Source organism: Pongo pygmaeus, chromosome 4 (assembly GCF_028885625.2).
Source record: "Pongo pygmaeus isolate AG05252 chromosome 4, NHGRI_mPonPyg2-v2.0_pri, whole genome shotgun sequence".
Taxonomy (NCBI): Eukaryota; Metazoa; Chordata; class Mammalia; order Primates; family Hominidae; genus Pongo; species Pongo pygmaeus.
In genome coordinates, this window is record NC_072377.2 from 14,864,819 (window position 1) to 14,889,576 (window position 24,758).

A 24,758-nucleotide genomic window follows, 5' to 3' on the forward strand; every position below is an offset into this window, starting at 1 on the left:
TTCATATTCATGTTCTGCATCCATGCCTGCTCAAGCTCAATAGGATGTTGTAATGTTCTCTGTCATAAGAAAGCCACCTCTACACCTTGCATGACGTTCAAGAGCCAGGAACATAGGCACTCAGTGAAAAATCTCAAGCCTCACGGCATTTTTAGCCAAGTGTTATCTGCTGCCTGGGTGTTAACTCCAGTTTCCATCCTGCTGCAAGCTGATAATCGTTCACATCTGCAGCTAGGGGTGGGCGCTTGAGGATAGGGAGGGACAGTTCCTCGGGCGCGGAGAGGTTTAATGTGTTGTTCTTATGTGATGCATTGAGTTCCAATCCATAGCTTGGAATTGAGAATGCTCTAAATTTTCATCATTGTCTTTAAAATAGAATGAACTGCCCCCAGATTGCACGCATGGTCTATGATGTCAGAGTTTACTTGACACCCACTCAGTTGAGTAACTAATAATACCTATCCCAGAGGATTAAGGGAGATCGCTAATGGGGTAGGAGCTTGGGACCCTTTCACCTGCTTCTTGCACACCCCTTACTCCTGGAAGAGGCTGTGGCCAGCACAGAGTTTGTAGACTGCCTCTGGCTCCATAACACTTGCTCACACATGCCTGGGGCTGGGGCTGGGGGGACTGCATCTGCTTGTCATATTTTTCAAAGGCTTTAACACTTCAAGAGTTTGTTCATGTTTCCATATACGTTATTTTGGCCTGATGCCTATGTTTTTCTACAATGAAGATGTGAGAAAACTCAGGCACCCAAGTCAAGAGATGGGACAGCCTCCCAACCCAGGGGCCTCGGGGGGCACCTTAGCTTCCCTCGGGACTGTGTTCAGCCTGCAGAGCAGAGGTGGCCTATGAAACCGCCTCCACGGCAGCCCCAGGGTTTCTTTTTCACCCCAGGACTCTGGTTTAGGAAAGACCTTTGCGGAAGCCAGTTGGTAGCTGGAGGAGTTCTAGTCAAATCTGCTGCCTTGGTCTTCCCGTCCACACTGGCCCTTTGTCCGGGATGTGTTGAGGAATGCGGCCCCTTCCACCCGCTGCACTCAGCCGACATCCCAATCCCTTGGCAAGCAGGGGTCTCTTCTAGCTCTCCTGATGGGTGGGCTTGCTCTGCGCACCTGCACGGGTGGCTGCCCCATGACCCATCCCAGGGTGGGCCCTGTTCCTCCCTCACCCCGCGGCGTGCTCCTTGGCGCCCTGACCCAGTCTCTCCCGCTGTCTTGTCTTACAGCCTTGACATCGCCAATCGAGTACCAGAGGAACCACAGCGGGGGCGGCGGCGGCAGCGGGGGCAGCGGCGGGGGTGGGGGCAGCGGCGGCGGCGGGGCCCCCAGTGGCGGCAGCGGCCACAGTGGCGGCCCCAGCAGCTGCGGCGGCGCCCCCAGCACGAGCAGGAGCCGGCCCTCCCGGATCCCCCAGCCTGTCCGACACCACCCCCCCGTGCTGGTCTCCTCTGCAGCCTCGAGCCAGGCAGAGGCAGACAAGATGTCAGGTACGTCCACCCCCGGGCCCTCCCTGCCTCCCCTCGGCGCGGCCCCCGAGGCCGGCCCCAGCGCGCCCAGCAGGCGGCCCCCCGGCGCGGACGCCGAGGGGTCCGAGCGAGAAGCGGAGCCGATCCCCAAGATGAAGGTGCTGGAGAGCCCCAGGAAATGCGCCGCGAACGCCTCGGGGCCGAGCCCAGACGCCCCCACCAAGGACGCGCGCGCGAACCTGGGCACCCTGCCGCTTGGGAAGCCCCGGCCCGGTGCCGCGTCGCCGCTGAACTCGCCGCTCTCCAGCGCGGTCCCTTCTCCTCTCGGCAAGGAGCCCTTCCCCCCCAGCAGCCCCCTGCAGAAGGGGGGCTCCTTCTGGAGCTCCATCCCCGCCTCCCCCGCCAGCCGACCCGGCTCCTTCACCTTCCCGGGGGACAGCGACTCCCTCCAGCGGCAGACACCCCGCCACGCGGCCCCTGGCAAGGATACTGACCGCATGAGCACGTGCTCCTCGGCCAGCGAGCAGTCCGTGCAGTCCACCCAGAGCAACGGGGTAAGCGCGTCGGGGGGCCCGCGCCCTCCCGCCCCCCTGCCTCTGTCCCGCCAGCTCTAAACGCCACCGCGGCTGTTGTCACTAACTCGGCTGCCCAGCGCTCTTCGCCACCCGCTGCGGCCTCTACCTGGGACCAGGCTAACCCTCCTGCGGGCCGGCCCACGGCGCTACTAACTACTCTTTGCTTTGTTCGTGTCTCCTAATAAGAGCAAGCCGATCATTAACCTTCTCAACGCAGCGTCTTTTGGTTTCTTCCATTTCCAACCAGCAGAATATCTTCTTGGAACTTTCTTTTTTAACCTCTGCCTTCCTCACGCACCTGTTTTTTGGAGGGGTCCTTTTCCCTGCTGTCTACCTCCTGTTTAAATTGAAACCTGTACACTTTAAGCTTTTTGCTCATCGCTTGGTTTTGCTCTTTTATGCCTTAAATTATCTTTGCGGCATTTTTGACTCATCTGCTGGGGAAGACCATTCCCTCAAGAAAACTTCCAACAGCAACTCAAAGCAAACTAAGATGACAAAATGGGGGGAAAGAATCTGTCCACTGGGAACGCTTTACGTCACCGTGTTGCTCTGGAAGACAGAGACTGCTCTGGGCACCTGGCGAGGTGGCTCTGCAGTGCAGGCTGGGGCCGGTCCCTGCGGCCTGCTGGGCTCTGGCCTCGTTTGGCCCATCACTCATGCTGCCGTCTCAAGCACAAGGGTTGCTGTGGTGGGTTTTCCCTCTGTTTCCTGCTTCCTCACTGTCCTACCCACCTGTTTCCTATAGGGCAGATGGCCTGGCCCGTAACACTTTCCTGAAGGCATGCGTGAGTGAATAGAACTGTTCTAATGAGTGTATGTTGGAACGCTTTATAAATTTTTAAATACATTTCTCTAAAAGGGTCTGTGTCTCTCTTTATATTAAAAAAAAATCTAGCTTTTGCATGTCTTTCTCTTTCCTCTGGACTTATTAATGCCTTAATTGGTTTGACTTGGTCTTATCCTTTCCTACTATTTTTTGTTATGTATTTTGTTAAACTTTAATCGGGGAAGAAATTAACAAATGGGTCTTGATCCATTTATTTACAATTGAAGTTGCCGGGTAGGCATCTGCTGTCATGGCCACCGTACTGTGTCCTGCAGAGCAAGGCGGCCTTTCAGTTAGGTTGGACATGCTAGGTAGGCAGGTATGCTGGGCGGGTGAGCATAGATTTGAGTCCGGTGTGGGGTGGTGGGGAGAAGCAGTCAACCCAGTGACGGGCTATACCCGTCAGCACTTAGTTGGATACTCAATATCCAGGTGTGGCCTTATAGCTGTGACCCTCACTGAATCTGCCAGTTAACATCTAGAGCTCATCATAGCCTGGACACATTCCCATTCAGCACGAGAGGAGATTTCAGAGTCTGTGTTTCAAAATTAACACTTCAACTGCTCCAAGACAGGAGCCAATGCCAGTCTTCTCTGGACATTCATGAGAAGACATGAAAAATGGCCACACCCTGGCTCCATCCTGAATGCTGTCTCTGAGGCCAAGGCGCAATCTGCAAGTGGCATGTGTTCCCACGAGCTTTAGGTTGGGAAAGTTGCTTTTGCTTTCTCTCTTCCTCTTCCTACTTGTTCTCATGTGGCAGGGAACCTGGAAAGGGAACTTGCTGAACAGGATTTCAGACAAGTCAAGATGCCTTACCGAAATGCCCTAGAGGCCTAGGAAGACTCCAGAGCTCCAAAGTGGGGCTTTAAAAATGCCCTCCAGGCTGGGCGTGGTGGCTCACACCTGTAATCCCAGCGCTTTGGGAGGCCGAGACGGGCGGATCACAAGGTCAGGAGTTCGAGGCCAGCATGGTGAAACCCCAGCTCTACTAAAAATAAAATTAGCTGAGCATGGTGGCGCGCACCTGTAGTCCCAGCTACTTGGGAGGCTGAGGCAGGAGAATTGCTTGAACCCAGGAGGCAGTGGTTGCAGTGAGCTGAGATCGTGCCATTGCACTCCAGCCTGGATGACAGAGGGAGACTCCGTCTCAAAAAGCCCCCACGTATTTGTACTTCTGTCCCCCTGGAGATCTGCAAAGGCCTCCTTCCTCCTTGATTACTTCTGTCAAGCTGTCTGTGGTCACAGTCAAGCAGCTGTGCCCAGCCCACAGCCCGGCTCCCTCTTCCCCCTTTAGATGAGCAGCTTCTGCAAAGCTCTGCTGACAGCAGGGGTGACATGGATGTGGATCAACCCAAGCCATGACTGCGCCAGTCCTTCCTGCGGCTCTGTGGTCTGGCCTTTTGGCCTGCTTTATTGAGCAGCAGTAAAAGTGCATGCACATTGGAGTTACTCCAGCCCTGCCTTTCTTGCACAGGCCAGGTGGCCAGTGCCAGCTCACCGACCTTCCACTCTGAGAGACTGATAACCACGCCCACTGGTGGGGTGGTGGTGAGAATTAAGCAGGATAGACTTGAAATGCCTAGTACATAGGAGATGCCCAGAAAATACTAATAGTTACGATTATAGTAGCAAAATACTCTAATTATGAGATTGTAGCCTGGTATAAAAGCAGCTATGCTGCAGAAGTTGTTTTTTGTTTACATATTCTTGGAAATTTAGCTTTGTAATCTCAAAACTCTTGGGCGTTGCCATATAAGTCAGAATACTAAAGTCCATGCTAAAAGTATAATGCATAAATGAGTATGCACAAGTCAAAGCCTGCCCTGTACAGCATGCTTTTTAGCTGAAGAGTCACAAGCAAACAGTGGGCACCCACAGGGACAAGAACAGGAAGCAGACTCCTCCACAGCAGAGACAAGGAACAGGAGCTGGGCAGCACCGCCATGTTTTAAGTATGCACCACAGGTCTAGATTCATAGCCCTGGCACCTGGAATTCCCAGTGGCTGGCTTGTTGGCTTTCTCAGGCTTGACCTCATGGAGGAGGGCCAGAGGTCTCTTCCCTCTGGTCCTCTTGGCCAGCTACAGCAGTCCGCCACCTGCTCCAGCATGTACTGATACTGGCTCAGTAGACCAGGGCTGAGAGGCGGTAGAGCAGGGTTGTCTGACTAATTGCATCTGCACTGACCCAGGATCTGCCCAGGGCGTCGGAGAGCCCAGCAGAAGCTAGCACCTTTGGAGCCTTGGGAACCCATGAACATCCCGACAGTACCCTCAGTGGAAGCCTTTGAGCACAAGTTCACGGGAACGAGGCACCAGATGCCGTTTCTCACATCCTAACTCGATAGAGGGGACTTGGGCAAGATGCAGCTTCAGGAGTTGGCAGGGGATCTGCATTTCTTCTCCACCCAGAACCATAGGCCACGCGCTAGATGAGAGTCTGGGACAAACACTGCCATTTGTGTTTCTTCTCAGCAGCTAACACCACTCTGTGTGTGGCCTGGGTAGGGCCTTGAGAAATCTTCTCTGTCTTGCTGTTGCAATCCTGCCTCACTGACTGGGTCACTCACCATATGTTGAGTTCCTGCTGCATGTCAGCCCTGTGACTGAAGAGATCGGGTCCCACAGGGGCAGTGGCATAAGGGTAGGGGTATGCATCCCACACCAGAATCCGTTCCCAAAGCTTGAGTCACAGCACGTGTGGCGAGCGGCACTGGGATGCTTTGTGATGTGTTCCCATGGCAGCAGAGCCTTGGGGACACTTGAGTCATGCCAGATCATAAGACGGACACCGAGCAAGTTCATATTGCTGGAGACAGAGTCGCTCTCCATATGAGCAGAATAGTGATCAATTTATGTTCAGGGGTTCCATGTTCTTCTTTTTGAAGAGAAGAAGTAGAAATGATTAGGCATGTCAGCAACTTAGCATGATTTTAGAGTATGCATTCCCAATGAACATCTATCTGGAAGATTTAAGGACTTCTCTGTTATCTAATCTGTCGGTGAAATGAAGATTAATTTTATATCAATTAATTCTAATACCTTTTTTTAACTGATAATGAGATTCACAGTGATGTGGCTGTGTTTGCTTAGGAGCAACCTAACATGGCATCAGCATGAGGACTAAGATGTTCCCGTGAGGGTGCAAGGAAGACCACAGTGGAACGAGCTTCCAAAACCAAAGAGTCATTATTGCAGTGAATTTTTTAAGAGCGTCCCTAAATTGCTTTCTAGAGAAATTGCATTTCCAGTTATTGAAATAGATGCACACAGTTAGCCAGAGGGTAAAGGAAATGTTGAAAATTTCTCGGTGCTTGCCTGGTGAGCGCTGCACGGGGTCATGGTGCCATGGGGCACACTGACAAGGGATTTCATGTGATCAGGTCTCGTTTCAGTTCCTCCCTGCCTTTCTCTGTCTTCATCTGTCCCTCTGCAGAGTGAAAGCAGCAGCAGTAGCAACATCTCCACCATGTTGGTGACACACGATTACACGGCAGTGAAGGAGGATGAGATCAACGTCTACCAAGGAGAGGTCGTTCAAATTCTGGCCAGCAACCAGCAGAACATGTTTCTGGTGTTCCGAGCCGCCACTGACCAGTGCCCCGCAGCCGAGGGCTGGATTCCAGGCTTTGTCCTGGGCCACACCAGTGCAGTCATCATGGAGAACCCGGACGGGACTCTCAAGTGAGTGCTTGACAGTAACGGCGTCCTGGCAGGCAGCAGAGGGAGGGGGCACAGCACCCATGAGGCACACGACCTCGGACGGGGTAAGCATGTGGAAGGGAGAGCCGCACTGGTATGTTAGAACAGCCTCAGCTCTGAGCACGTGGGAAGGTGGGTGACCCCTCCATCTCACACACTCAGACTCACAGGGTCTTTGAATAATCTGCATTTAGAAATAGTCTGTTCTAGCACATTGTTCAAGAATCGCATTTGACATTTTTGTGTTAATCATAACTCAAGAAAGTGTTGTGGTTTTTTTTGTTTGTTTGTTTTTAAGAAACCTAAGGGGAAAATAGCCCCTATCTTTGTTTCTTTGACATACATTCTTAGGCCCCATATTAGTCAGCGTCCTTCAGAGGAGTGGGACCAGTAGGGAGCATGCGGAGATGTCAGCGTAGACACAGGCACACCTCGGGTTGTTTTGTGCTTTGCTTTAACGTGCTTTGAAGACATTGCCTTTTTTACACGAGTTTTGTGGTAACCCCATGTCAAGCAAGTCTCTCAGTGCCATTTGTCCAACAACGTATGCTCACACTCTGTGTTTGTGTCACGTTTTGGTGATTCTCAAATATTTCATGCATTTTGTTATTGTATTTGTTATGGTGATATGTAGTTAGTGATGTTTGATGTTACCATTATAATTGTTTTGAGGAACAATGAACTGCACACATACAAGATGCCAAACATAATAAACGTGTGTTCTGACTGCTCCACCAAATGTCCATTCCACCATGTGTCTCCCTCTCCTCAGGCCTGCCTGAGACAACAATATCAAAATTAGACCAGTTAATAACCCTACAGTGGCCCCTAAATGTTCAAGTGGAAGAGTCACATGTCTCTCACTTTAAATCAAAAACCAGAAGTTTAGTGAGGAAGGCATGTCAAAAGTGGATATAGGCCGAAAGCTAAGCGCCTCTTGCACCAAACAGTTAGCTAAATTGTAAATGCAAAGGAAATAAAAGTGCTACCCCACTAAACACACAAATAGTAAGAAGGTGAAACAGCCTTTGCTGAGACAGAGAAAGTTTGAGTGGTCTGGATAGAAGATCAAACCAGCCACAACCTTGCCTTAAGCCAAAGCCCAACCCAGAACAAGGCCCCATCTCTCTCCAGTTCTATAAAGGCTGAGAGAGATGAGGAAACTGCAGAAGAAAAGTTGCAAACTAGCAGAGGTTGATTCATGAAGTTTAAGGAAAGCTAATCCTGTAACATAAAAAGGTTAGGGGCCAATGCAGCTGGTGGCTTCAAGTTGAATCCAGTGCGCATTTACCCTTCTGAAAATCCTGGGGTCCTTAAGAACCATGCTAATTATCATCACACCTTATATACCAAAAGGTTAATTCGCTTAAGAAACATGAAGCCAGTTTTGCTGCACTGAGTATTATTTTACCGAATTTGATGGCGGTTTTTACAACTCTTCATCCCCCTGGAATGCCTGCTGTGGTAGAGGCATCTACTCTGCCTGTGCTCTAGAAATGGAACAACAGAGCCTGGCTGACAGCACATCTGTACACCATGTATTTACAGCATGGTTTACTGAGTATTTTAAGCCCAGTGTCGACATGTACTGCTCAGAAAACAAAAATCCTTTCAAAATATTACTGTTCTTTGAAAATGCACCTGGTCACCCAAGAGCTCTGATGGAGATGTGCAAGGAGATTCGTGTTGTTTTCTTGCCTGCTGAGACGATATCCATGCTACAGCCCACAGATCAAGGAGTAATTTGGACTTTCAAGTCTTATTTAAGAAATACATTTTGGGCTGGGCGTGGTGGCTGACGCCTGTCATCCCAGCACTTTGGGAAGCCAAGGCGGGTGGATCACCTGAAGTCAGGAGTTCGAGACCAGCCTGACAAGTATGGTGAAACCTAGGCTCTACTAAAAATACAAAAATTAGCTGGGCGTGGTGGCGTGTGCTTGTGGTCCCAGCTACTTGGGAGGCTGAGACAGAATTGCTTGAACCCGGGAGGCGGAGGTTGCATTGAGCCTAGATCATGCCACTGCACTCCAGCCTGGGCAACAGACTGAGACTATATCTCAAAAAAAAGAAAAAGAAATACATAAATACATTTTGTAATGCCATAGCTACCATAGGCAGTGATGCCTCCAGTGGATCTGGGCAAAGTAAATTGAAAACCTTCTGGAGAGGATTCACCATTCCAGATGTCATGAAGAACACTCATGAATCATGGGAGGTCAGAATGTTAACATTAATTAACAGTAGTTTGGAAGAAGTTGATTTCAACCCTCATGGATGACTTTGAAGGTTTTAAGACTTCAGTGAAGGAAATAACTCAGATGTGGCAGAAACAGCAAGAAAGATAGGATCAGAAGTGGAGCCTGAAAATGTGGCTGAAGAGCTGCCATCTCCTCATCAAACTTGAACAGATGGGGAGCTGCTGCTTAGGGGTGAGCAAAGAAAGTGGTCTCTTGAGATGGAATCTACTCCTGGTGAAAAGGCTATGAACACTGTTGAAATATTGGCAAAGAATTTAGAATATTACGTAAACTTAGTTGACAGTGCAACAGCAGGGTTTGAAAGGATTGATTCCAAATTTCCAAAGAAGTTCTACTCTGGGTATAATGGTATCAGCGTCACATGCTGCAGAGTAGTCTTTTGTAACAAGGGGAGTGGTGGCAAATTTCTTGTTGTCTTACTTTAAGAAATTGCCACAGCCAGACTGGGTGCAGTGGCTCACGCCTGTAATCCCAGCACATTTGGAGGCCGAGGCGGGTGGATCATAAGGTCAGAGTTTGCGACCAGCCTGGCCAACATAGTGAAACCCTGTCTCTACTAAAAAAAAAAAAAAAAAAAAAAGGCCGGGCGCGGTGGCTCACGCCTATAATCCCAGCACTTTGGGAGGCTGAGGCGGGCGGATCACGAGGTCAGCAGATCATCGGGAGATCATCGAGACCATCCTGGCTAACACGGTGAAACCCCGTCTCTACTAAAAATACAAAAAAATTAGCCGGGCGTGGTGGCAGGCACCTGTAGTCCCAGCTACTCGGGAGGCTGAGGCAGGAGAATGGCGTGAACCCACAAGGTGGAGCTTGCAGTGAGCCGAGTTTGCGCCACTGCACTCCAGCTTGGGTGACTGAGCGAGACTCCGTCTCAAAGAAAGAAATTGCCACACCCACCCCAGCCTTCAGCAACTACCACCTTGATCAGTCAGCAGCCATCAGCATCAAGGCAAGACCCTCCACTAGCAAAAATATTACAGTTCACTGATGGCGCGGATGATAGCATTTTTTTTAGCAAATAAACTTTTTAATTAAGGTATGTACATTTTTTAGACATAATACTATTGCACACATAATAGACTCTAGTATAGTATAAACATAACTTTTATATGCACTAAGAAACCAAACATTGATGTGGCTCACTTTATCGTGACTGAGTTGATTGCAGTAGTCTGGGACCCAATCCCCAGTACCTCTAAAAGGTATGCCTGTCTAGAAATGGAGTTATGATAAGAAATTGCCTCACATAGTTACGGAGACTGGCAAGTCCAAATCTGCAGTGTGGACCAGCAGGCTTCAGACCCCGGAGAGCACGTGGCGCAGGCTGAGCCTGAAGACAGTCTTCTAGAGAACGCCCTCTTGCTTGGGAGACCAGACTTTTTGTGTTCCCTTAAGGCCTTCAGCTGATTGGATGAGGGCCATTCACCTTAGAAAGGGCACTTTCCTTTACTGGACCCATCAAAATGTTCATCTCATTCAGAAACACCCTCACAGGAATACCCGGAATAACATTTGAACAAATATCTAGGCATCCTGTGACCCAGTCAAGTTACACATAAAATCAGTTATCACAGGCACCTTTATATTTTCATCCTCAAACTTTAAGAGATTGTTGGTTTTATCTCCTGGTTCTTAAAAAAAAAAAAAAAAAAGGAATGTTTTCTCTAACAGAGGTCACTGTTTGTAGAGGATTTCCCATCACCCTGCACACACATATGTTGAATATTCAGCTTTTCTTTAACGCTTCCAGGCAGCACTTGGTGAACGTTGGAAAGGCATAATACCCACAATGTGTTCACTTCCCATAGGAAGTCAACATCTTGGCACACAGCACTCCGTTTAAGGAAAAAATCTGAGAAAAAAGATAAAGACGGCAAAAGGGAAGGCAAGTTAGAGAACGGTTATCGGAAGTCACGGGAAGGACTCAGCAACAAGGTATCTGTGAAGGTGTGTTCGGGGATCTTCAGGAGTCCGTGTCATCCCAGCACGAGAGAAAGGATCAGGGAGGGCAGAGACTCTGCAGACCTGAAGCTGGGCTTGCTTATGACCTCCCTCCCACCCACCAGCCGTGTGCCCTGAATGTCCTGTAGGGTCTTGTTAGGGGCACTACGCTGGCTGGCACAGGGATGGGTGCATCCTACAAGGAACCAGGTAGACCCCTGCACACTTCTGCAGGTGCATGTGTGGCTTCTAAAGAATATGGTTAGGTTTGCAAATGAAGCACAGAGACTAGGTTCTCAGAAGCAGCAAAGATGCAGAGAAGCTATGGCTCAGGCTTCCTTCAGCGTTCCTGCCTTAGAGCCGAGGGGAAGTGGCTAGATGTGGGGGTGCATATGGGCTCCCCGGCTGTGACAGATCCCCTTGGGGACAACTTCAGTCAGCTTTAGTCCTATAATCGGATTGCCTGACACCTGTGGTGGGGGTTGCCTGGAGAAAAAGAAGGTATCTCCTGAAAGGGACTCTGAGCGCCAGGGGCCAGGGCATTGGCGGCTCTACATTAGGAAGGCATCTGAGGACCAGCTGGACTCAGCCTGTAGCATGAGAAAAACACACGTCTAAGCAGTGTTTTTGTGTTTGTGGGTAGGAAGAAAAAGACCCACTCAAATTAGTGTGACAGGAAGCTTTTGAGTGCAGTGAAAATGTGGTCTGTTTTGATTGATGCCCAGGCAAGTCAATTTCTACAAATCTTTCAACAATAATTGTAGCCCTGGAATGAAAGTGGTACACCTTAAAGTAGCTCATTTCAGTTAATGCTTGTTTGCTGTTTCCATTTCAGCTTCTCAATCCCAACTACATTTATGACGGTGAGTTCTGTTCTTTTTCTTCTAGTCCTAGGGATCATTCTAGACCTGTGGGGCATGTTTCAGAGCACCTGAGTGTGGCCTCTGGAAATGAGTTTTCCGTGGCGCTCTAGGCGTGCATAGCAGGTTAGGTCCTATCAGTCTGTCGGGGACATGTGGGTGGGTGTGGAGGAGGAGCCAGGGCTGATGGGCCTTTACCGACTCCTTTCCCGTGCAGTTCCCCCAGAATTCGTCATTCCATTGAGTGAGGTCACGTGTGAGACAGGGGAGACCGTTGTTCTTAGATGTCGAGTCTGTGGCCGCCCCAAAGCCTCAATTACCTGGAAGGGCCCTGAACACAACACCTTGAACAACGATGGTCACTACAGCATCTCCTACAGGTGAGGGAGGCCCACTCCTGGTGGGTTTCGCTGGCTGGGAGCACCATCTTGTCACTTGGCAACTGGAAATTCCTCCTTCACGGATGGATTTCTTTGGCCGCCTTGGGCACTCCACTTCTTCCATGAGAGCGCATTTCACGCCTGGGTGTACAGCTCCTCCTCAGCACTTGAGCTCCTGCCTTCCCTTGATCCTGAAGGAGGGGCCTGCGCTGATGGCCACGTGCTCAGCTTTTCTCACGCCCAGTGTGTTCCCATCTGTGCCACAGTGACCTGGGAGAGGCCACTCTGAAGATTGTGGGCGTGACCACGGAAGATGACGGCATCTACACGTGCATCGCTGTCAATGACATGGGTTCAGCCTCATCGTCGGCCAGCCTGAGGGTCCTAGGTAAGCACTGTGCAACGAGGATTCTACGTTACCCAGTGGGGCACGTCTTTCAGGAGTCTCCTGAAGTCCTGAGTCTGCCCTCACACTCCATGTGGCCTGAAAGATAGAACAATAAGTCATTTGTGGGGCTTCAAAAGACAGTTGCAAGTAGCAGACCAGAGTGTCTGGGATGTCACAGGAGAGTGACCTCTCGGCACCTTATGTAAGGTCGGGGGAGACACCGGAGCTCCTGTTGCTGGGAGGAGGATGGGGGCCTGCCTGATGAAGGCCTCTGGCTGCCCACCATGGGCCACCAGGGCCCCCCACGACCAGCCTCTGAGTTGGAGCAGGGTGCTTTCTGTGCTCCTAGTACTCAAAACACTCATATCCAGCTACCCAGCTGAATCTGAGTTTAGGTTGGTCTCACGTAGAATGTGCGTGGGAAAAACAGGAAAGGAGATGTGGGTGAGTCCCAGGCCTGCGCAGGCACTGTGCCTGTCTGAGACCCTAACAGCAACTCTTCTGGGAGAATGCGCGCCCTCCTCACCCCATCCAGGAGGAGCCAGGCCCAGGGCAGCTCAGTAGCGTGTCCAGAGCATCTGGCTAGGAGGCATCTGCCGTGGGGCCTGCTTGCTCCGGTGTGAAGAGCTTGTTCTCGCTCCTCAGCTAAACCACAAGCTCCCTGGGGCAGAACCCATATCTTAGGCTCTTTCAAAACTCCTGTAGTTGCCTGATGTAGATAGCTGCTGAGAAAGGTGTGGACTGTTATCTGCTGCCATCTTGCAGAAGGCCGGCCATGCAGTGCTGGGCTGCGCCACAAATGGAGGTGCTTCCAGAGGACAAAAGATGAATTGAGCCCCGGAGCACCCTGTGTGTAGACAATAAGCAGAATTTGTCTTAGAACTTTTGTCCCAGATATCTTAATTTCCTGTTTTTAACAACATTAAATCAGAAGACATGTTCTGATTTTTTGGATCATGGAGCAAGAAACTTAAAAATCTAGAATTTGGCAGTAAACAATAAAAAGTAAAGATTTTCTAATTTTTAAATAACAGAAATTACACAGATAATTTTTTTTGTTTTTAATAAATCACTAGCAAAAGCTAAAGGACTTTAGAAAGGTAGACTATTCAGCCGGGCGTGGCGGCTCACGCCTGTAATCCCAGTGCTTTGGGAGGCCGAGGTGGGTGGATCACGAGGTCAGGAGATCGAGACCATCGTGGCTAACACAGTGAAACCCCGTCTCTGCTAAAAATACAAAAAATTAGCCAGCGTGGTGGCACGCGCCTGTAGTCACAGCTACTCGTGAGGCTGAGGCAGGAGAATCACTTGAACCCAGGAGGCAGAGGTTGCAGTGAGCCGAGATCATGCCACTGCACTCCAGCCTGGGTGACAGAGCGAGACTCTGTCTCAAAAAAAAAAAAAAGACTATTCATACCCTGGAAATGCAAATGGGAAAATAATCCAAGTGTGTAGTTACTTCTGTCACACAAATTCAGCTGCACCCCTAAAGGTCTTCAGAAGAATAATCTTATGTGGACTATTCCAAGATGATCTTAACCATTTCCAAGTTGTTCTCTGAGAGAAGCCACTTTGTTTGCAGGCATCAGTAATTTTGTGTTTTGTTTTAAATCTACCCTTGGCTCCACTCTTGTCTGCCTGAGGCTATTCCTGCACCCACGAGCTGTCTGGGGTGTGTGCCCTCATTCTGTCCAGCCTTGGCTGCCTTGCAGAGCCCCACTTCTCAGATGCTCAGGAAACAAAGGCTTATTCTCAGTCCAGCTCCGGCTCAAGGCAGGGAGCTGGTCAGAGTCTGGGCTACGAGAGGGAGTCCCAAGGCTGGAGGCATTGGCCCTGCACCCTGAGGACACGTGCAGGCCCCCAAACTGTGTCCAAGAGAATCATCCAAAGAGAGCCCTGTCATCCCACCAGCCAGGGCCGAGGCTTCTGTTGATGAGAAAAGGGGGCCAGGTGCAGTGGCTTATGCCTGTAATCCCAGCACTTTGGGAGGCCGAGGCGGGTAGATGGCTTGAGCCCAGGAGTTGGAGACCAGCAACATGGCAAAACACCATCTCTACAAAAATACAAAAAATTACCTGGGTGTGGTGGCGTGCGCGTGTGGTCCCAACTACTCTGGAGGCTGAGATGAGGGGATGGATCACTTGCCACCTGGGATGTTGAAATTGCAGTGAGCCAAGATTGCACCACTGCACTCCAGCCTGGGTGACAGAGCAAGACTCTGCCTCAAAAAAAAAAAAAAAAAAAAGCACAGGGAAAAAGAAAGGTGTGTTTTAGAGAAGCCAGGGAGCACCTGCCCACTATGATGCTCTGTCTCTGGGTCTGGTTGATGGGCACAGAGTCGCCATTTATGTTTGGTCCACTTTTCTGTATATACGTAATGCTCTAATAAAAATGTTTATTTAAAAAAAGAAAAAACAAAACACCAAGCCCTTCCAGTTAAAAAAAGAAGAAAAAATATTTTTATGTAAATAATAGTCCAATATTTCTTGATGTGAGTTGGTAGATGCTTCATATCTGCCTAGTGAAATAATTTTATTTTTATTAATGATTCTCTCTCAGTACTCCTTCACCTACATGGTGAGAATTAGCCTTACCATTTATAAAGCACTTTAAAGGGGTGCAAATGTGCCAGCATTAACAAAAGAGACTGCAGAATAAAACGTAGCCTTTGGTTTAAGTGATTGATGTGAAATTATTGCTTCCCGTGTGTCCTTCAGTGAAGATTTGAGGCTTTGTGTGTGCCAGGCACTCTTCTGGTTTCTGGGAGGCTGCAGAGGTGGATCAGACACGGGTTCACTTGTAGTCGTGTAGTGGTCAGCAGTACTCCTGTGACAACAGTGCTAGCTGGCAGCACATGGCACCCACCAGGACTGCCCACTGCTATGCGAGGCGATGGTTTCCAGCCATGAGTGAGTCAGGGAAGGCACGTGGAGGAGGTGGCCACCACCCCAGGGAGCCCGATTAGGCAAGTCAGCTTGGATTGGACATGGTTTAAGGAAACGCATTCCCAGTGACAGCCTGAGGAGAGGTGAGGAAGCCCAGGTGAGGATAGGGATGGGCAGATGCTCGGCCTGGGCTGGACTGCAGGTCAGATGAGCAGGCCGAAAGAGGAACTAAGTGGGGAGAGGAGGCTGGATGAGTGGGGTCAGGAGGGCCAGGCTCCCGTGGATGCTTAGAATCACAGTGGCAGCTGTGCTTCCCAGGGGCTGCCTGGCAGCGGGCCACGTGGGGCTCCCCCACTTAGTGCTTCTTTTCACAGGAAGACTTTAGAAAGGATGCTTTCTGTTCCTGTGGACATGTACACAGGGTTCATTACTAACAGGTGATTTACAGTTGGCATTTTTATAATAAAATCCTCTTTGTAGTGTATTTATGATTCATTAACCATGTAAAACCCTGTGAACGTGAAGTAAATACTGTGGTCTCTTGATCTGTCACGGCTGTGAAAGGAGGCGTGGGGAGGAGAGAGCAACTTAGCCTCGAGGCGGTGCGGCCAGGTGAACAGGGAGGACCATCTGTAGCAATGCTGTCCAATAGAAGCAAAAAGAGGCCACATACGCAAGTTTAGATTTTTCTAGTAAACACATTTTAAAAATAAAAGTAAAAGCAGTTTTTACTAACATGTATTTAATTTAATGAAATTATTACATTTCAACATGAAATCAATATTTGAAAAATTATTAGTGAAATATTTTGCATTCTTCCTTCACACTAAGCCCCAGTGTCTGTGTGTCCTTTATGCACCCACCACATCTCCACTCACATGAACCATGTGGCAAGTGCCCGGTGGCCACGCGCAGCTGCTGTGAGGGACAGTGCGTGGCGATAGCCTTACCCAAGAAGCTCCACGGGAAACAAGCTCAGGCAGGTGCTGTTCTTCTTGCAGGTCCAGGGATGGATGGGATCATGGTGACCTGGAAAGACAACTTTGACTCCTTCTACAGTGAAGTGGCTGAGCTTGGCAGGTATGATGCACAACCCAGAATGCCTTCCGAAAGAGCAGAGCATGGGGAAGACATACCAGAGAGTGCAGGTTTAAAGCTAAGCAGTGTTATCTTGCCAGCAGTTGGAAGCTGTGTGTCTTGATTTGAATCGTAACTCTCATTGCCTTTAGATGCTAAACACTGGGGAAGTAAGGAAGCCGTTTTCCACTCGGGTTCCAGCAGAGAGGGCTGAATGCCACCAGTCACCCCTCAGTGGGGGACAAATTGCTTCCCTCTGTGCATGTGGAATAGTGGTAGCTCTGTGCCATCCTTGGGAGAGTTCAGGAGTCTTTCAAACGCTTCTTGTAGTTCTTAATCCTCTTGTGCCCTTCACTTTTCACTTGTGCGTGGAGACTTCAAGGAGTGACAGTAAAATTAGATGGGGTATCGGGGTCCTCTTGCACAAACTAAGAGAGAGGTTTCCCCATCAAAGGGGTTCTTTCTCTTCATGAGGGGCAGCCGAGCCAGGGGTGGCCCAGCAGTGCCATCAGACAGCCCAGGTTCTCTTGGCTCTGCCTCCAGGGCCACACAGCACACACATCCAGGTGTTGTGTGCCATGTGGCAGGAAGAGCAAGGTCAGAGGAGCATGACAGCTGTCCTTTGTCCGTTGGTAAGAACTCCCCCAGAAACTCCAGCCAGCAGCACCCTCTGGCGTTCATTCCTGAGGCCGTAACTAGTCACGTGGCTCCTGTTGCTGTCCCTGTCAGCTGTCTGTGGCTGCATAAAAAGTCACAGCAGCACATGCTGTCTTAGGACAGTGGTGACGTGTGCCTTCTTCCAGTGCAGCGGGCAGATGGGGCCGTTATTCTTTTGGCCTCTCCTGGCCTGGTCAGCTGGTGCACCATGCCCCATGGGTGTCAGAGGCCTTGTCTGGGACACTGGCCTCTTTCTACATCGACTTTCACCCTGGGCCCCTCCACGTGAGGGCAGTGGCATCCCAGAACAGCAGGAGCAGGAGCGTCAAGGCCTCTGAAGGCCCAGCCTCAGAAATCAACGACCAACGTCCTCCACATCCTGTGGGCCAGAACCAGCCCCAGGCAGCCCTGATTCAAGGGGACGAACAGCCCCCGCCTCCGAGTGAGAGACGTGGCAAAGCCGTGGCCTTTAACCACACGGTCTGCCCGCCACAGGCGCGTCTGTGGTCCTCACGTGTGCAGAATGCACTCACCCACCTCAGGCCCCCAGCCCAGGCCCCCACCTGAGGTCTAAGGCCTCGTCCAGATCACATTGAGGTGTGGCCAGTCCCCAGGAGTGGGTCATCGGGGCAGCTCCAGGGTCCTCGTGCCTGCCCCACACTCACACCCACAGGGGCGAGGCTGAGGCAGTGACCACAGCAGACGCCCCTTTCAAACGTGCAGGGAAAGGTGGCCGATGGGAGGCGTGAGCAGATATCCCGGCTTCTGCACGTCATGGGGAGCAGAAGGGAGTCGCCTGGCAAGGCCGAGGCTCAGAGGTCTTCCCCTGTCACTTCCACCACACGCAGTGCTGGGAAAGCAGCCACCGACATGAGGAGACCAAGGCTGCCTGGGAGGAAGGACCAGCAGAACCGCATGGCTGCGGGGACAAGGGCAGATTTGGGGGACAGCCATGGCACCACAGCCCCTCCATGGAGTGGCCGGGATTGCAGGGCCTCTGGACAGGGCTGGGCCACCACACAGCCGGTCCATTTAGGATAACAGAGTCTTTTTCGGTGCCAGACCTCAGCAGCCTCTGCAAATGGTCCCCCTGACGTATTTTACAGGGGCAGATTCTCTGTCGTTAAGAAATGTGATCAGAAAGGAACCAAGCGAGCAGTGGCCACTAAGTTTGTGAACAAGAAGTTGATGAAGCGCGACCAGGTCACCCATGAGCTTGGCATCCTGCAGAGCCTCCAGCACCCCCTGCTTGTCGGCCTCCTCGACACCTTTGAGACCCCCACCAGCTACATCCTGGTCTTAGAAATGTGCGTACACACCTGGCCTGCCCTCTGCACAGCCCTCTGCCTCCACCTCAGGCAGTTTTGTTGTTCCCGTTTGTTCTCTAAGAAGGATAGAAACTGGGTTTTTAGAATTTACAGAACTAAAAAACATCTTCACTGTCAGAGCCTGCAGCTTTCGAGCCTTCCAGTAATGGCAGAAAGCAGTGTGGTCTTCCATGGGGCAGCTGCCAGATGAAGGGCAGTCACTGCTGGGGTGGAACACCTGACATGCTCAGCCAACCCGGAGACGCCCCCACCCCATTTCTGAAGGTCCCATGAGGCCAGGCTGTCTCTGGTGCTGAACCCAAGCCCCGATTAGTGGTGGGAGGCTGACTTGATACCCCAAGCCTGTGCAGGGCCAGCTCACCCCAGATCAGCGCTGCCCCTCGGGCCTCCTGCCAAGTGAAGGCCAGTTGGATGGGAGGGTAAGACGCACCTCCCCGCAGAATGTCCTCCGCAGAGGGGCGCAGGCACACCAACCAGAGCTGCCCCTCTGGTCTCCGTTGTACTTACCGGGCTCCTGTGTAAGATCAGAAAATAATTCAGTCATGTAAAGAAAAGAGTTTGAAACCTGTGTCCCACAGGAGCGGTTCTCATCTAGGGGTGGGTTCTCATGGAAATGTCAGGAGAGCTCAGGCTGAGGGTGCGTCCGGCAGGGAGCGGCCAGAGGCCAGGGATGCCGCCCAACCTCCTACAAGGCAGGGACGACCCCCACGGATTCATCCGCTCCAAACATCTGTGCATTTAGCTTTGAAAAATGTCAATTCCTCCTTTTTAGGGGGAGTCATTTTATACATTTACTTGCATTTACAGCTGCTTTTCCACGGGGAAGGGTAAAACCTTTTGCCACCGTTTGGGAAGTTTGCATAGCTTCTTCAGTGGGAAGGATAGGATTAGCAGGGCGCCCCCACGGGTTCATGTAGGAGCAGACTCAAGCTCGGGGCCCCTCGCTGGCAGGAACTCCCTCCAGGCCCTGTACCTGATGTTGTAGTTATTGTCATTTTTTTCTTAAAGAAACTATAAATGCCTCCCCATACCCTTCCTAGGGCAAGGCTGCCACAGCGTCCCACATGGCCCCACATGCAGCCTTACCAGCTTCCTCGGGCAGCCCATGTGCCGTGGGTGACAGTGGATGTCTCAGGAAGGCCTCCCACCCATGGCTGCACAGCTACAACCTCCCCCAGAACATGGGGACGTGCTTCCAGCCCCTCTCTGAAGAATAGAAAACACATCTCATGGCAGAAGGGCAGACGGTGGGGCGCAGTGAGGCTGAGCAGTGTGTACGGAGAGGAGGTCCACTGGCCTCGCCTGGCCTCAGTCCCCGCCCTCCCTCTCATCGGCTCATTTCTCACCCTGGTATCCTTAAAAGTCACACTGGCTTCGGAGGGTTGTCGTGGGGCCGAAATGGGGCGATGTGTGTGGAAGAGCCAAGCCGACGTCCAAGCCTAGGCCTGGCCTGGGAGCCTCAGGACCTGGGAGGTCTCCTTTCTGGCTCCAGACACTGGTGACCAATGGCCACTGCTCACCTTCCCTGGGGAGTTTTAACAAGACTGTGGCTTGAGTGCTTGTCACAAATCTCCTAAAGGCCTTCGTTTCTGGACTGACATTTCAGTGCTTTCAGCTGTCATTTTTGGGTCACCATCCTATTAATAGGATCCATTTTCCTGACAGATTACTCCTGTTCTCGCCGGCGACTCCCCATTGCTAGACAGGCAGCTGATCTTCCTACAGATTCTTGTTTTGCAAAGAGAGCAGCATAGGCCGGTGTTGAGAGAGGCGGGGGCCAGACCACCTCAGTCCAATCCTGGCTTCTCCACTCTGGAGCTGTGGGACCTTGGGAAAGTTTCATGCTTTCTCTGTGCCTGAGTTTCCTCATGTATCAAATGGGTACACTAAGGCCCACTTCGCAGAGAGTCATAAGGATTAAATGAGTTGTTAGAAGGCGTTGAGCCCCTGGCACTTGGCAGTGCTGGGTAAGTGTTTTTTTAGTATGGACAGTAATTTCAGAGGAGGTAGCCTTCTGAGTCCAACACTGAGCACTCAGTGTGTCACCTCCTGCCCAGCCTGCAGTTACCTGATCTTGGTGAGTCTTCCCGTGGCCCATTTTACAGGTGAGGAAACTACAGCTCCGAGAAGCATGAGCTACTTGCCTTCCTTCAGCAGATACCGCAGGATGCCTGCTGCACCTGGCACTGCCAGCAGCCAGGCCATGCCATCCCCCGCAACAGGCGGGTTTGGATCCTTGACTGTGCCGCTCTACCCCTGGCTTCCCTCTTAAGATGGAGACACCCTGTTCCCCACTCACATCTTCCCAACAGAGCTTCACAAAATCCCCCTCCTTGTCTAGTCATGCCTTAGAGGCACAGCCCTGAGATCCTGATGACACATTCATAACAGGTGACAGGTCTGACATGTTTACTTCTTACTAGCCTGAAGAGATCTTGAAAGCAAAGCACTTCATAACAGTCACCCATTCCTGCCTCTGTAGGGCTGACCAGGGTCGCCTCCTGGACTGCGTGGTGCGATGGGGAAGCCTCACCGAAGGGAAGATCAGGGCGCACCTGGGGGAGGTTCTGGAAGCTGTCCGGTACCTGCACAACTGCAGGATAGCACACCTGGACCTAAAGGTTGGTGAGGCCCTGGGCAGGTAAAAGGGGGTCCGAGCATGCCGGCTTGGCCATGCGGGACACAGAGCCCCCTCTGAAGCCAGGCCAGGAGCCCCCAAGTGACTAGGGACAAAAAGGGTGGGTGGGGCAGCGCAGACACTGATTGCTAATCTCTCTTTCTAAGCATTTGCGTTCAGTGATGCACACTGTCAGGAGCACACTGGGTAAAACGCCGGAGCCCTCCCAGCCTTCCACGACTTTCAGAAAGTCCCCATGAGTTTTGCCCAGTGGGTGTGGCGGGTGCAGTGGTAGCTTAGGCAGGAAAAACAGTATTCCCCTTGGTGCTGGGAGGGAAAATGAATACCCAGCTTCATAAAGCAGCCTGGTTTCGTTAGGCTGCTTGGCACTTAGCTCTCCAGAGAGAGCTGCTGTGCGTGGATCTGGGTCCCAGCTCTGATGTGTCATCTCTTCCTCCTCTCCCTGGGCTGCCAGCTGAGTGGTACGGCCTGCTTTGCACATGCATGGCTTGTCCTAGTTGACATCATAGATTCCTTCTACCTCACCATAGAGTCCCGCCCATCATCATGAGTAAGCTCAAGATTGGATGGTCTGAAAATGACAGTTGTATTCTGTCTTCCAGCCTGAGAATATCCTGGTGGATGAGAGTTTAGCCAAGCCAACCATCAAACTGGCTGACTTTGGAGATGCTGTTCAGCTCAACACGACCTACTACATCCACCAGTTACTGGGGAACCCTGAATTCGCAGCCCCTGAAATCATCCTCGGGAACCCTGTCTCCCTGACCTCGGATACATGGAGTGTTGGAGTGCTCACATACGTACTTCTTAGTGGCGTGTCCCCCTTCCTGGACGACAGTGTGGAAGAGACCTGCCTGAACATTTGCCGCTTAGACTTTAGCTTCCCAGATGACTACTTTAAAGGAGTGAGCCAGAAGGCCAAGGAGTTCGTGTGCTTCCTCCTGCAGGAGGACCCCGCCAAGCGTCCCTCGGCTGCGCTGGCCCTCCAGGAGCAGTGGCTGCAGGCGGGCAATGGCAGAAGCACGGGCGTCCTCGACACGTCCAGACTGACTTCCTTCATTGAGCGGCGCAAACACCAGAATGATGTTCGACCTATCCGTAGCATTAAAAACTTTCTGCAGAGCAGGCTTCTGCCTAGAGTTTGACCTATCCAGAAGTTCCTTCTCATTCTCTTTCACCTGCCAATCAGCTGTTAATCTGAATTTTCAAGAGAAAACAAGCAAACATAACTGATCAGCTGCCGGTATGTTCATCGTGTGAAATTGCATTCCAAGTGAGCTGTGCTCAGCAGTGCTTGGACACAGAGCTGCAAGCTGCGCTGGGGTGGAGGACCGTCACTTACACTCTGCCCAAGGCAGAGGTCGCATTGCTGTATCACAGTATTTTATTCAGGTTTCTGCAAAAAAATAAGATACTTTTTTAAACAAACATGAATAGAATTTTGCAAATTTAACGTTTTCAAGATTTATTCAAGGAAACAAAATGCCTATGTTCAACCACTGGTGTTAACGAACAAAGATACTGTGCGTCTCCGGGGAAGACGCACCCAGGTGGCGGCCACTCCCACGGCCTTGTCTAGGGCTCAGAGTCCACTCGGCTCTGAGCTTCCAGGCGCCTCGTCTGTGTGCATCTCACGCCAGACGTGGCTTCTGAAACGTGCATTCAACCTCAAACTTTTGCATAAAATAGAATGAATCGTTTTGCTCTGATGAAATGTAGGCCTTACTTGTATATAAGACTGTTCCTGCCTTCGGTCTGTCATTTTCCCACCTGCCTCCCCTACCCACCCCCAACCCACCGCCTGGGGCTTCCTCTGGGGGTCCGAGGGTCTGCCCATCAAATGAAGACATCAGGTTGGGTCCTGCCCCACTGCCCCTCCCCCTGTTCCTGCCCCAAGCCGTCAAATCAGATTGTTGAGCAGTACACAGTCAGATGAAAATACTGTAAATGCACTCATTGGGGGTTTTTTGGTTTTACTTCATATCATGTGCAATGTTGTGGCTTTAACATTTTATGCAACTATTTATGAAGACCTCTGTTGTACCTGTAATAAATATATAGAAAAAGCACATACTTCGTATGGTGAGCTTTATGGTTTTGTGTGTGTGTTGGGGTTGGCGGGTGGGTGGGTAGGGTCGTAGCCCTGTGCCATCGGTTCAAGGAGACTTTTCGTGAAATTTGTTGGTTTTGAGGACTGTAAAAAGTGATTTCATACTCTGAATATAAAACTGGATAATAGGGTAATGTTTTAAAATTTATTATGCTATTATTCAGAATGCCAAAGTATTATTTTTTTCCCCAAAATCAGTCTGGACATTTACTACTTTTTAGACTTTTTGACGTTCAACTTTCTGTATAAAAATTGGCTGGGTTTTGAGCTTTTGGTAAGAAATAAAAGCCGATTAAGCACTGGCCGCCCCGCAGCTGGTACCCAATGCCCGAGTCACTGTGGCAGCATTCGCACTGGTGTGGGGAGTCCTTTCAACTCAAGGAGGCTGGGTTTCTGGGCACCCTCGAAGTTTTCTGGATGTCTTTTTATCTTTCTTGTGTGAACTGCACTACAAAAGAGACCAGCCCGCTTCCCAAGCCAGCCAGACACCTGGGTCTTGAGCCATAAACTGGCGTAGTTAAGTTTTGCAGCTTCCAATGTATTTTATTTATTCTTTTGTTGGGTTTTTGTTTGTTTCTTCTTGTAAAATTGTACAGAAACTTTTTAAAAGAAATTGGATTCGAAACTGGATGTGTATTCGTAACCTCATAATTTTTATTTGTGTATTGTTTCTTTTATTATTTCAGTTAAATTTTTACATTATTTTGCATGTATATTTCTTTGTACAGAGACCTTACATGTTTACACAGTATGATGTGATGTAAATATTTTATTTTGCCATCAGTTATTTTAAAAAATTAAACATATTTGCCTGATTTTTGTGTTAGGCTTTTTATTTAAATTGGTCACTGTTGAATCGGGAAGACAGATGGCTGAGGGAGAGACTGATGCAGAGACTTCTCGTGGGTGGGGGGTGGCAGAATGTACTGGATTGAGAACCCTCTGTACACACTCAGAAATGGGAGTTGCTCAGCTTCCTGCAGACTGGTTCAGACACCACACTCGAGACCCTGGTATGTGCCAGAATGTCGACTGACTGTGCACAGCGAGGCTGTAGCTTGTCCTGGTTAGAATAGCTAAGGCACCCTGTTGCCTGATGAACATAGAATTAGAGCGAGGGAAAAGCTCGTTCATCCTGGCCTCAGAAAAGCAAAGGTAATGTCCAGATAGATTGAAGAAAATGAAACAGTTTCATTTGGTTAAGAATAAGCCAAAGATCCTGCACCTGGGAGAAGACTCCCCAGTGGTGGCCCTGCCTCGGCCTCGGCCCTGGGCCCACCCAGTCCAGGGGCACTTGCAGCCAGGTGGCTTCCACAGCTCTGCCACCCTGCTCACAGTAGCTTATTTTTTCCAATGACCGTATCTTGTCTCTTGATTCTTTCTGGCTTTCCTTCTGGGCTGATGACTTTCATTGTTCAACATACCATCAGGAACAGATATTCTTTCTCATCTGTTTGCTGAAGTGCTGAATAGAAGGCTGACGTGAAAGGACACTTGTGCAGTCTCTAAGTCAGGACATGGGAAGCTAACTCCCTGAGGTGTGTGCCCGCCCAAGTCCCAGCGGTACCCATGGCTTGGTGGGCTCTGGAGGGGGCGGAAATTCAAGGTTGGTTCTAATCTACCTGCCCAGCACGGCATCCTGCCCCGGGGGAGT

The 24,758-nt window shown here is 50.6% G+C and overlaps 1 protein-coding gene across 8 annotated transcripts in view; it reads left to right on the top strand.

The window, feature by feature from the left end:
- TRIO (trio Rho guanine nucleotide exchange factor) overlaps nucleotides 1–23,919 on the top strand; it is a 371,165-nt gene extending 347,246 nt beyond the window's left edge. For 6 of the 8 annotated variants that reach the window (XM_054489144.2, XM_054489151.2, XM_054489152.1 and 3 more), the window contains exons 48-57: nucleotides 1,232–2,025; nucleotides 6,314–6,561; nucleotides 10,649–10,787; nucleotides 11,617–11,644; nucleotides 11,859–12,021; nucleotides 12,288–12,409; nucleotides 16,296–16,374; nucleotides 18,135–18,335; nucleotides 20,839–20,977; nucleotides 21,597–23,919. In XM_054489144.2, the coding sequence (XP_054345119.1) occupies nucleotides 1,232–2,025; nucleotides 6,314–6,561; nucleotides 10,649–10,787; nucleotides 11,617–11,644; nucleotides 11,859–12,021; nucleotides 12,288–12,409; nucleotides 16,296–16,374; nucleotides 18,135–18,335; nucleotides 20,839–20,977; nucleotides 21,597–22,139 (2,456 nt within the window). In that variant the 3' untranslated portion in view covers nucleotides 22,140–23,919. Of the gene's footprint in view, nucleotides 1–1,231; nucleotides 2,026–6,313; nucleotides 6,562–10,648; nucleotides 10,788–11,616; nucleotides 11,645–11,858; nucleotides 12,022–12,287; nucleotides 12,410–16,295; nucleotides 16,375–18,134; nucleotides 18,336–20,838; nucleotides 20,978–21,596 lie in introns of those variants that run through there. The other 2 variants (XM_054489145.2, XM_063664670.1) reach the window with 2 other exon arrangements.
- Nucleotides 23,920–24,758: the final 839 nt, after the last annotated feature.